Below are 13,387 nucleotides of genomic sequence, written 5' to 3'. Positions count from 1 at the left end.
GTGAAATACGGAACCGTTCGGTATTTTATCTAACGGGTGGCATCCCTAAGTCTAAATATTCTTGTTACATTGCACAACCTTCAATGTTATGTCATAATTATGTAAAATTCGGGCAAATTAGTTCACAATGAGCCAGGCTGCCCAAACTGTTGCAAATACCCTGGCCGCGTGCAATGAACACAAGAGAAATGACACAATTTTGCCCTGTTAATATTGCCTGCTAACCTGGATTTCTTTTAGCTAAATATGCAGGTTTAAAAATATATACTTCTGTGTATTGATTTTAAGAATGGCATTGATGTTTATGGTTAGGTACACATTGGAGCAAGGACAGTCCTTTTTCGCGCTTTTGTTAAATCATCCCCCCAGCTTATCATCAACCATGTGTAGTTATAACTAGTGATTATGATTGATTGTTTTTTATAAGATCAGTTCAATGCTATCTAGCAACTTAACATGGATTCTACTATATTCGCGTAACAGGCAGGCTCCTCGTGGAGTGCAATGAGAGGCAGGTGGTTAGAGCGGTGGACAAGTTAACAAAGTTTGCAAGATTGGATCCCCCGAGCTGACAAGGTGTAAATCTGTCGTTCTTTCCCTGAATAAGGCCGTTAAACCCATCGTTCCTAGGCCGTCATTGAAAATAAGAATGTGTTCTTAACTGACTTGCCTAGTTAAATAAAGGTGTAAAAAAAATATATATATATTAATCTGCAAAATATGCGCCCAAAAATACCGATTTCCGATTGTTATGAAAACTTGAAATCGGCCCCAATTAATCGGCCATTCCGATTAATCGGGCGACCTCTAGTCCAGAGTAGGGATGCTAGTCGGGCGGGATGGTGCGGGCAGCAATCGGTTGAAGAACATGCACTTAGTATTACTAGCATTTAAAAGCAGTTGGAGACCACAGAAGGAATGTTGTATGGCGTTGAAGCTCGTTTGGATGTTTGTTAGCACAGTGTCCAAAGAAGGGCCAGATGTATACAAAATGGTGTCATCTGCATAGAGGTGGATCAGAGAATCACCAGCAGCAAGGGCAACATCATTGATGTATACAGAGAAGAGTCAGCCCGAGAATTGAACACTGTGGCACCCCCATAGAGACTGCCAGAGGTCTGGACAACAGGCCCTCCGATTTGACACACTGAACTCTATCTGAGAAGTAGTTGGTGAACCAGGCGAGGCAGCCATTTGAGAAGCCAAGGTTATTGAGTCTGCCGATAAGAATGCGGTGATTGGCAAAGTCGCAAGCCTTGGCCAGGTCAATGAAATGGCTGCACAGTACTGTCTTTTATCGATGGCGGTTATGATATCGTTTAGGACATTGAGCGTGGCTGAGGTGCACCCATGACCAGCTTGGAAACCAGATTGCGTAAGTCGCTCTGGATAAGAGCGTCTGCTAAATGACTTAAATGTAAAATGTAAATGTACGGTGGGATTCAAAATGGTCGGTGATCTGTTTATTAACTTGGCGTTCGAAGATTTTAGAAAGGCAGGGCAGGATGGATATAGGTCTATAACAGTTTGGGTCTAGTGTCTCCCCCTTTGAAGAGGGGGATGACCGCGGCAGCTTTCCAATCTTTGGGGATCTCAGATGATTCGAAAGAGAGGTTGAATAGACTAGTAATAGGGGTTGCAACAATTTTGGCGGATAATTTTAGAAAGAGAGGGTCCAGATTGTCTATCCCAGCTGATTTGTAGGGATCCAGATTTTGCAGCACTTTCAGAACATCAGCTGTCTGGATTTGGGTGTGAAGAAGAAGGGGGGGCTTGGGCAAGTTTCTGCAGGGGGTGCTGAAATGTTGGCCGGGGTAGGGGTAGCCAGGTGAAAAGCATGGCCAGCCGTAGAAAAATGCTTATTGAAATGATCGATTGCTGTAGATTTATCGGTGGTGACAGTGTTTCCTATCCTCATTGCAGTGGGCCACTGGGAGGAGGTGCTCTTAATCTCCATGGACTTTAGTGTCCCAAAACCTTTTGGAATTCGTGCTACAGGATGCAAATTTCTGTTTGAAAAAGCTAGCCTTTGCTTTCCTAACTGACTGAGTATATTGTTTTAGGGAGCGTTTGACATTGATGAGGGGTGGTTGTTTGACCGCAGAACCATTACGCACGCAGGCAATGAGGCAGTGATCGTTGAGTTCCTGGTTGAAGACAGCAGAGGTGTAAATAGAGGGCAAATTGGTCAGGATTATATCTGAGGGTGCCTGTGTTTATGGATTTGGGGTTGTACCTGGTAGGTTCCTTCATAATTTGTGTGAGATTGAGGGCATCTAGCTTAGATTGCAGGACAGCCGGAGTGTTAAGCATGTCCCAGTTTAGGTCACCTAACAACAGTACCAACTCTGAAGATAAATGGGGGGTGATCAATTCACATATGGTGTCCATGGCACAGCTGGGGGCTGAAGGGGGTCCATAGCAAGCGGCAACGGTGAGAGACTTGTTTCTGGAAAGGTGGATTTTTAAAACTAGAAGCTCAAATTGTTTGGGCACAGACCTTGATAGTATGACAGAACTCTGCAGCCTATCTCTGCACTAGGAGGCTCAATGTTAATATGCATGAAACCAAGGCTTTTACGGTTACAGAAGTCAACAAATGAGAGCGCCTGGGGAATGGGAGTGATGCTGGGAGCTGCAGGGTCTGGGTTAGCCTCTACATCACCAGAGGAGGAGTAGGATAAGGGTACGGCTAAAGGCTATAAGAACTGGTTGTCTAGTACGTTTGGAACAGAGAGTAAAAGGAGCAGATTTATGGGCGCAGAAGAAAAGATTCAAGGCATAATGTACAGACAAGGATATGGTAGGATGTGAGTACAATTTAGGTAAACCTAGGCATTGAGTGACGATGAGAGTCTGGAGGCATCATTTAAGCCTGGTGAGGTCACCGCATGTGTGGGGGGTGGAACAAAAGGGCTAGCTAAGGCATTTTGAGCAGGGCTGGCGGATCTACAGTGAAATAAGACAATCCCTAACCAAAACAGCAATAGACTAGGCATATTGACATTAGGGAGAGGCATGTGTAGCCGAGGGATCATAGGGTCCAGTGAGTAGCTAGGCGAGCTGGAGACACGCCGATTCAGACAGCTAGCAGGCCGGGGCTAGCAGGCTAGCAGATGGGCCTCCGGGTGACTTCGCAACGGAAGAGCCTGTTGAAACCCCCTCAGACGGTTATGTCGGCAGACCAGTCGTGATGGATCGGTGGGGCTTCGTGTCGGCAGTAAAGGGTCCAGGCCAATTGGCAAAGGAGGTATTGTAGTCCAGGAATTGGCTGAAGGATCTCTTCGGCTAGCTGGGAGATGGGCCTAGCTCGAGGCTAGCTCCAGGCTAACTGGTGCTTGCTTCGGGACAGAGGCGTTAGTCAGGAGTAACCACTCGCTAGCTAGCTGTTATGATCCGGTGTAAAGGTTCAGAGCTTGCTGTAGGAATCCGGAGATGTGGTAGACAAAAGGCAGTCCAGATATGCTCTGGGTTGATATCATGCTGTGCAGACTGGCTGGAATTGACCAGGCTGAGGCTGGCTGATGTCTGAGTTAATGGTGATGACTGCTAGCAGTGGCTAACTGACTACTAGCTAGTAGCTAGTTAGCTGGCTAGCTTCTGATGGGGGTTCAGATCCGCACCACATTGGGAGAGGCGGGTTACCTCTGTTCAGTCCGTAGATGGAAATTGAGATTAAAAATATAAATTATATATACGAAGAAAACGATATATACACGGGACAAGACAAAACCGACCTCCGACTGCTACGCCATCTTGGATCGATGACTTTGGTTCATTGTTCAGCCAGTACATCCATTGGGGGCTTCCTCTCGCACTTAACAAATATGCTATTTTGCGTGAGTGCATAAGGCTTTTTAGCATGCTTCTCTTAGAGCCTTCTACTGCGTTGTGATCTGGAGACATGGTTTGAAGTTGGCTATGAGTTAAAGTTGTATTTGGGGTCAGCAGCAGGTAGCCTAGTGGTTAGTGTTGGGCCAGTAACTGAATGGTCGATGGTTAGAATACCCGAGCCAACAAGGTGAAAAATCTGTCGATGTGCTCTTTCGCAAGGCACTTAACCCACATTTTCTCCAGGGGAAACAGTGTTTAAACCCTTTACAATGAAGATCTGTGAAGTTACTATGGCTGACCCTGTAAATCAACACATTTCACTGCACCTATCAGGTGTATGTGACCATAAAACCTTTTTTGGGGTGTGGATTTTTTCCACCTGTGGATTTCCCAGAACTGTTGAATTCAGCGGTCATTAATCTCTTTCAGTGGTTTGTTATTTGCTGTTTGAATTATTTTATTTAAGGAATTATTGATGACATATAGGAGTATTTACGAGACTATTCTGACAATCTATGGCCGGCCTAACAACAGTGGTTGTGACTATATTGAATGATGTGTTGAAATATTGGCGGTCTCACTCTTATGAACACCTGGCATCTCTAAATACACTGGCCTTGACAGTGTGCATAGGAGGTCAAAGGGTGTCTGTGAAGCGAATGGTGCCTCATTTGGGCCTTTATGGTTGAACCTCATGCTGTCAGGAATTTACCCAGCTTTCCCTGCCTTATGATTAGTGACATCATTGGTTGAACCATAGTACTCTACCTTGTCACATAGAAATGTACTTATGGCAGGGAATAGAAATGGTGTATTGACAAGACGGATTCAAATCAAACCAAAAAGCCTCAGTAAGTGACATTTTCGCCCCTGTTGATGTTTGAATTGAATAGCCTTTTGCTGTTAATATAGTTTGATGGTGACATAACAGAAGTTATGGAGATTTTCCTGGTATTGTGCAGACATACCAATTGTTCCATAAGGAATACTCATTGAATGGGGATTGCCTTGCCTGCATTCCCATTCATCCTTATCGTAATCTATCAACATTTATTTATGTATTGATCTTTATTTTACCAGGTAAGATTACTTATTTTCTTTTACCACAATGACCTGGAGAAGATTTACAGGGGGAGGAGAGGGGATAAATGAGCCAATAGGAAGCTGGTGGTGATTAGGTAGCCATGATGGTATGAGGGACAGATTTGGAATTTCAAATCAAATTAACTTTTATTAGTCACATGTGCCGAATGCAACAGGCGGTAGACCTTACAGTGAAATGCTTACTTTACGAGCTCCTAACCAATAATGCAGTTTAAACAAAATATGAGTAAGAATAAGAACCTTTTAACCTGTCTCCTCCCCTTTACCTACACTGGTTTGAAGTGGATTTAACAAGTGACATCAATAATGGATCATAGAATTCACCTGGTCAGTCTGTCATGAAAAGAGCAAGATTTGTTCACTCAGTGTACATTGTATGCACACATAGGAGATACATATGGCACTGTTTCATATTGTCTAGATTTTTTTTTTTTTTTGCCTATGTACTGACATTCCTGTCTTGCATGAAATCACACACAGAACGAGCAGTATGGCTGGTGGCATTGTCATGCTAGAGGGTCATGACAGAATGAGCCTGCAGGAAGGGTACCACATGAGGGAGGAGGATGTCTTCCCTGTAACGCACAGCGTTGATTGCCTGCAATGTGAAGTTATTTGGATTTTTTCAAATTATCTTTGAAAGACTGGGTCCTGAAAAAGGGACATTTCTTTTTTTGCTGAGTTTATTTTTTGGGGATTTTATCATCCTCAAGTGAGGAACATCAAGGAGATTAACATTCAAAAGCTTGTTCAGTACATGAGGGCAAATTTGGTCATGATCGCCACCATTTTTTAAAATTCACAGGACAGGACACCTACTCTCATATGACCACAATGTTTAGTTTCATTTTTAGATTCATTCCATCTCATTGGTCTTTTTTAAAAGTTTTTTTTTTGTTGGTCCTATGTTTAAAGAATTTGATGTTTCAAAACTGCACACTGGTGACTACAGACGATCGACCCGGTCTTAATTCAGTCTTTTATTTTGTCATTGCAGACATGTCATTACACAGCATGAACAAGCAATGCATATCTCTTATAGCTAGACCAGGTTTGTTGGCAGTCATCGCTCTGCTGTGCAAAGGGTTTTCTCTTTCTTCTTTGCACAGTTTGAGATATTTATTAGAAACACAGCTAAACCCATCCAAGCCACCCTCCGTTGTTGATGACTAATATACCCAATAATACAACCTTTCTCCTCCTCATCCAGCCCTTCAGATTACATTGGCATGACTTGATGTTATTACACTGAGTTAGGTTGACACTGCTGTATTGACATTATCCTGTGTCTTAGACTTAGTGCATCGTACTCTGGGCTGGAGGAGAGCAGACTGAGCCCAATCCCCAAGAGAGCCAAGCCCACCTACCTGGCTATGGACAAAGAGAACCAGATCATCGGCTATGTAGTGCCCATCTTCAGGGGCAGGTAAACGAATCAACCACCTATGAGCCTTAGCGATGCGGAGAAGTCAGGGACATTTTGATTTCAGTGAGTGATTCTGACCAATGACCATGAAAATGACCCCACTGCCCACTCTCCTCCCTGGCTTTTGTTCCGACCACCTTAGTCAGGAGTATGCCAGTGGGCTTTCAGATACGGAGGAGGCCCGGATGAAGGAGAGTGCTGGATACATGGCCCGGAGGAATCTGTTCACCAGTGGGTTAGAGATGGAGAGGACGGAGCAGACGTCTAGGAAGGTGTCCACGCGCCAATCAGCCGAGCACATCTCCCTGAGCAAGCGGGTTAGTGCAGGAGTTTGATGTCATAGAGGGAAGTTTTCCTTTATCCCATCACATTGAGGAATGCGGCATAATGCGCTCCTTCTTGACATCATAATGGGAATATTGAGTCTTTGTCATGTCATAGATGTCAGTAGGGCTGTGCAATTAATCGAATTCACATCAAAATCGCAATGTTTACATGTGCATTATCCATTTTGCAGAAGTGTTCAATATTTTGAAACGCCACTCAGCCGCATGTAACAGGCTCTCCTCTAGCTGCAGCCCAATTTGGTGACCGGAGTATTGGCGAGTGGGTGTGTCGAAAGGAGTGGGTGTATGGAAAGCGAATCAGCTAATTGGGCATATTTGTTGCCCCTCAAGACTATTTTATGGGTTTGATTAGGCTGCAGAGCGAACCGAGTTGCTTCTTACTGGGTATCACGATCGTGTTGCCGGCGGTAGCTAATGTGCCAATTTTTTTTTTCTCACATTATCTTATGTCAAGTAGAATTAGCAGCCTACACAAGAAATAACTAATATTGATAACCATCTAGATGTCACCTTGATTACATACAGCCTACTAATAAATGGGACAGAGTGCCCTTCGCTCCAGCTTGACAAGCACTACCGTCTGGCAATGGCGTGGGAAGTAGCTACCTAATACCCTAAATCAAGGGAACAGTCAAAGTAAGCAAACTCAAGAAGCAACAGTACACCCATCAGTACTTTTAATAAAAACATGTATAGGTTTATAATTATTTGTGTTAAACTAACAGTGAAGTCTGACTCATCCTCTGGCTTCGAAACAGAGGTACAATCTCTCGCGGTATGGTAGATCAATGTAAGGTTGTTTTAATGGTAAGAAACGTAAGTACAAAAAACACAGCTCAATCAAAACCGTCTAACCTATAGCAGAGCACTTTCGACACACCCACTTCTTTCCACATGCCCACTACTTTCCTTTCGACACACCCACTCTCCCATACTCCGGTTGCAATATTGGACTGCAGCTACCCACTCTTCCCTCTTGTAGCTGCGTCACACAAAACCCCACCCCCTGTCACTCAAGCAGCGCAGTCAGCGCCATTCTCAAATCAAACAGATCTGTGCCGCTCTGACATTTTGTCAACAAGGCAGCATGGTGCATCGCCCAGAAACATACACCATCTCTTTTCCAAAAAATAAATGAAAATTCTAACTCGTTTTCATTTGGAAGGGAGATAAAGCTTGAGGGCAATCACTTTTGCATGTGAAAACACAAAATTCAAAATTCTTTGAGTGAGAATCCTACTCATTACTCCACTTGCTTCTACGTCACTTTGTTTTGAGCCGATTTTCGCGGTGTGTTTTGAACTGGGCACCTGGCTCACGCCTGGGAGTCAGCCCAGTTCCAAAACTAATGCAATCAACTATTGTCCGGTGCAAATCACGCCTACACAGGTGCCAGGCGAGATTAATCAAACCCCTGTGTTGTTCCAAACATGAACATTGCTTCTTTAAATATAAATAATTGTATTTCTAGAATTCCAACAGTTCGCCGACGTGTTTGGAATGATATCGCATGTCCAATCGCAATATTCGGTAATACAAATCGCAATTAGGTTTTTTGGCCCATGTGCAGCCCTACAGTAGATGCCGGAATTCCTTTGTGACATCACATTGGGGAATGCTGGATAATGCTCTCCCTCGTAACATCATAATGGGGTAGTTTGACTTCCGACTGAACAATACCTTCTCTTGTTACACCACAGAGCGACATTATTTCCCTCATCGACAATGAGAAGAGTATAAATGTATGATCTTAATTTGATCAACATTTTGTTTATTAGACAGCAGTAAATGCAAACTTGTAATGTATTCAAGGTTTTAAAAGGCTTCTAAAATAGAAAAGAAATGATAAATGAATGTTTACTGGTCATGAAAAGCATGCAGTATAATAGAGCTAAATGTGGAATAATCGTAAATACGTAGTTCTGACTATACTCTTCTTCAAGGTGATATTAAAACCAAGTAGTTATAACATTTATTTAACAATCCCTTAAACGGCACGTAGTTATCAATAGTTTTAGCGGAGCTGGGGTCTCCTTGGCCCCCAGCAGCCAAATCAAACGCTCTGCACTGTTTTACACTATGACATGATATTGATAACGACCTTTTCACCTTTGTGACATCACAGAGGAGAATAATCACTAAATGACTATCATAGATGAGAATACCTTAAGAAATCTATTAGCAAAGTATCACAGGAAATGTATTGTCATAAGAGCAATGTTTCTTTCCATGGATTAATTATACTCTGCTTCCCCTTCCCTTGGAAGGTTACTTGTGTCCCTCATTCAAATGTTTATGTCAAGGCATATCCTGCCCCATTCACTCAGGAGGATCATAAAAGCTAGTGTCCCTTGATTGGGGCACACACTGTACTTAGTCTATCACTTTTCTGCCAGCACGTCATGCCACTGGGTGCTACATTCAGTGTTCAGAGAGCATTATAGGATTATGTGTTGAGGGTTATTGGATTCAGCTCTAAGAAATGAATTGCCAAGCAAATGCCTAGTAAATGCTTTGTTTGCTTCAAGGATGCATCGCAAATGTGTTATGAATTCATGGGGAATGCCTCAAATGTTTTCTACAGGCTTCTGGGGGTATAGTGTTTTACAGTTGCACCTGAGAATGTGTTATTGTAAAGGCTCTATAAATGCCACACGAAGGCTCTATAAAGGTTAATTGAACACACTGATCCCCAGATCTATGAGAACGAGGAGTACCACAAGTGTATGAATGAGGATAGCCTGATGCATGCCCCGGAGTTTGTGATTAAGCCTCGCTCCCACACGGTGTGGGAGAAGCAGTGTGTCAGGCTGCACTGCACCGTCTCTGGATGGCCTGACCCACGCGTTGTCTGGTGAGTACTGCACACATACACACTTAGGCACGCACACACACACCACCCTGGATAAACCTTGACATGACCAACTGATCACTAACACAATACACACCAAATCAATCCCTTATGGATAGAGCATCAGCAATTGTTGTCCTCTCAATCCTATCCTCATGTCATTGCACTAAAACACTAAAAAACGCACTATACATCTCTGGTGTCTACCTAGCTTCTCTGTCTTGTCTCTCCTTGATTCTGATCTGTACTTTTTAAACTCTATTTTTCTCCTTTTCATAATCTTCTCTACTTCCCTTGCCTTCTCTTGTCTCCTCCTGTCCTCATTTCACAACAAGGTACAAAAACAATGTGACAATCGATCCAATGGCCCGCCCCGGCAAGTATAAGCTACAAAGCAGCTACAACGTGCATTCACTCGAGATCGACAGGTAGGCACACCCCCAAAGCCACAGGGTCTTTCAGTATGTGTCAATCGTCCCAGAGTAGGAGTGCTGATTTAGGATCAGTTTTTCATTTTTAGATCACAATGTATTAGATTACATGGACAGTGGAGCTCTGATCCTAGATCAGCATTCATACTCTAAGGATGCTTTCACACTTTGGTTCCTTTCAGCCAATTGTTGTGTACTGAGTGTGGTTTGCTTAAATTTATGTGCAGTGTGAATGCTCCAAAGGAACTCAAACCCCTCAAAAGAACCCCAAAGCGAACCAAACTGAGACCATCTCGAGGGCTGGTCTGAGTTCGGTTCACTTGAAGTCTCCGGTTTGGTTCCCTTTTTTAGTAGAATGTGAACACAAAGCTTACCAGGTTAATTTATCATTATTCTCACACCTAGCACTAGGCTACTGCAACACAGTTTTCCCTGCTATAACCCATCAGATTGGTGCCAAAAACAAATGTGCAGGTTGGCAGTACAATTTGGAGTACACAATTTTCAATTAAAGCTTTATTTAATCTGCAATTATTATTCTGCCATTTATCCTATTACCAGTCATTTTACATATACAAATTATAATTAAATATAATATTTACGTCTTATTTTTTTTAACTGAATGCAAACTATTAACTTCCCAAATGTATGTAGATACATCTCTGGCTGTCTGATAACAGGTTCTGATGGTATGGCTTGTCGTGCACTGTGTATTTACCCAGAGTGCATTTTTTTGTTGTTGATTAATTTAACCTTGTATTTCACCTTTTTATTTAACTAAGCAAGTCAGTTAAGAACAAATTTTTATTTACAATGACGGCCTAGAAACAGTGGGTTAACTGCCTTGTTCAGGGGCAGAAAGACAGATTTTTACTTTGTCAGCTCAGGGATTCAATCTAGCAACCTTTCGGTTACTGGCCCAACGCTCTAACCGCTAGGCTACTTGGCGCCCCAAAATGAGGGGCATTGAGTGAATGTTGGAAAAATATCTAGTTTCCTTTCTAAACATAGCAATGTCAATGCAAACAGGACTCAGACCACAACATAGGTGAAGTTAACTAGCAAAAGAGTTGAGTCCTCATTCAAAGGTAAGGGCAGTGTGAATACAAAGAGAATGGAGTTATTTTGCTTCTTTTTTTTCCCCAGAGTTCACTTTAAAGAGGACTGAGATCAGTTATTTTAAAGAAGAATATATGTGGAAACAACTTGACACTTCATATGGGCCAGGTCTTCTCTCTGTGGTGGCTCATTGCTGTGAATTAACAGATACTATTAAACAACAGCCATCTCTGGCCATGGTATAATTTCAGTATGATGTCACCACCGCGTCCCTAAAGTCTCTTAAGGATCCGCCCCCTTTTTTTCAATTTTCGCCTAAAATGACATACCCAAATTGAACTGCCTGTAGCTCAGGACCTGAAGCAAGGATATGCATATTATTTATACCATTTGAAAGGAAACACCTTGAAGTTTGTGTAAATGTTAAATTAATATAGGAGAATATAACACATTAGATCTGGTAAAAGATAATACAAAGGAAAAAAAACGTTATTTTTTGTATTTCTTTTTGTACCGTCTTTGAAATGCAAGAGAAGACCATAATGTTATGCCAGCCCAGGCGCAATTTACTAGATGGCAGCAGTGTATGTGCAACGTTTTAGACTGATCCAATTAACAATTGCATTTCTGTTCAAAATGATGACTCAAGACTGCCCAAATGTGCCGAATTGGTTTATTAATACATTTTCATAACTGTGCACTCCCCTCAAACAATAGCATGGTATTATTGCACTGAAATAATTGTTGTAAATTGGACAGTGCAGTTAGATTAACAATCATTTAAGCTTTCTGACAATATCAGATATGTCTATGTCCTGGGAAATGTTCTTGTTACTTACAACTTCATGCTAATCACATTAACCTACGTTAGCTCAACCATCCTGCAAGGGACCCACCGATCCTGTAGAAGTTCACCCCTTCATGGTGTAATACAATCACCCCTCTCAAGAAAGGTCATAGTAGGCCAGCGTGTGTGGGCAGACTGACAACCCTGGGAATGCTTGGATGGGCTCGCACTGTGAACTCGTGGGACAGTGGATTTCAGTTGTTAGAAATATGATTTGAAATGTGTGAAATCAATACCCCTCTCTGACTGACACTGTATCTGTCGGTCTGTCCGTCCGTCTGCCTGTCCATCTGTCAGTGCCCTTTGCTCTGTTGTGTATCGACAGACACCAGAAAGCTGTTGGTGAAGGCCATACATTAACCGGGCCTTTTCGCTGCTTGCCTTTTTGATAACAAAGAGGACGTCAAAAGATAAATTCTCTGGCGATAGAGGGATCCTGTTGTGGCTTGTTTTTTTAAGTCATTTCACCAAGGACTAAACACTTAAGTGTCTCGAGCTGTTTCAGACCGAACAGCTTTTGAAGTTCTCTCATCGTCTCAAACTCAACCATATGTGTTGTATGTACTAAGCGCAGTATAGGTAATCCGCCATGGAAAGTTGGATAGCATGTTTCCGTGACAGAATCTAACCACACATAACTTTCATACAAAAACCCATACCACCTGACACGTTATGACATCAGTGTCTATTTATTCCCAGAGTATTCCCGGCCTGGAGTTCTGGAGCATTTTACAGTCCCAGCTCACATAGCTGTGTGTTGATTTATATGGCTGAGTTGGGAGGGGTGGGGGTATTTATGTACACTTGAACCATTAAGAGACAGAAACGTGTGTGTGTATATGAGACATTGATTCAGCTGGTCTTCTCTCTCTTCTCGTTTCAGATGTGATTTTGATGATACTGCACAGTATCGTGTTTCTGCCATGAACAGCAGGGGAGAACTCTCTACCTTTGCCTCTGTCGTTGTTAAGAGTATGTTTATAAAGTATAGTTCTCAAAGTCTGGTACTTCCACAATGAACTAGACAATATTCCCCAGTATCACCCCATTGACACAGTGATTTAACCTAGTTTACGATCTTTCTTAGTGCTGCTTTAACTCGGTCCGGTTTCAAGTCTACTCTGTGTGAAAGGATCACATATTTCTGTTGAGTACAACACCACAATAACATGCTAATACTAAGTACCTGTGTTCATTCTACTCTAGGATTCAAAGGAGAGGTAGAGGAGGCTCTCCCCATGCCCAGACGTAAGTCAGAGGAATATAATTTATTGGAAAAATATACTCATAAAATAATATATTTTATTAATACCCATCCATATGTATTTATGGATGTGTGCATACCACCTTACTAAACAGTATTAACATAACCTATTCAGAGTATGCTAAGCTGGAACACTGTGGTGAGTTTTGAGGAGGGGGTTGGAGGGAGGTGGTGGGGGGGACCTGGGGATGCTATGGGTGCTATTGCACGAACAGCTTTTTCGT

At 42.6% G+C, this 13,387-nt stretch overlaps 1 protein-coding gene across 1 annotated transcript in view; it reads left to right on the top strand.

The window, feature by feature from the left end:
- Nucleotides 1-13,387, top strand: part of LOC115105169 (M-protein, striated muscle-like) — a 41,432-nt gene that overhangs the window by 3,907 nt on the left and 24,138 nt on the right. Inside the window, exons 3-8 of the mRNA XM_029626857.2 lie at nucleotides 6,233-6,364; nucleotides 6,507-6,681; nucleotides 9,408-9,565; nucleotides 9,898-9,990; nucleotides 12,783-12,871; nucleotides 13,106-13,147. Of these exons, the coding sequence (XP_029482717.2) occupies nucleotides 6,233-6,364; nucleotides 6,507-6,681; nucleotides 9,408-9,565; nucleotides 9,898-9,990; nucleotides 12,783-12,871; nucleotides 13,106-13,147 (689 nt within the window). The remainder of the gene's footprint in view (nucleotides 1-6,232; nucleotides 6,365-6,506; nucleotides 6,682-9,407; nucleotides 9,566-9,897; nucleotides 9,991-12,782; nucleotides 12,872-13,105; nucleotides 13,148-13,387) is intronic.

The sequence above is a fragment of the Oncorhynchus nerka genome, linkage group LG22, assembly GCF_034236695.1.
Source record: "Oncorhynchus nerka isolate Pitt River linkage group LG22, Oner_Uvic_2.0, whole genome shotgun sequence".
Lineage (NCBI taxonomy): Eukaryota > Metazoa > Chordata > Actinopteri > Salmoniformes > Salmonidae > Oncorhynchus > Oncorhynchus nerka.
This window is presented reverse-complemented; position numbering and strand designations above follow the sequence as displayed.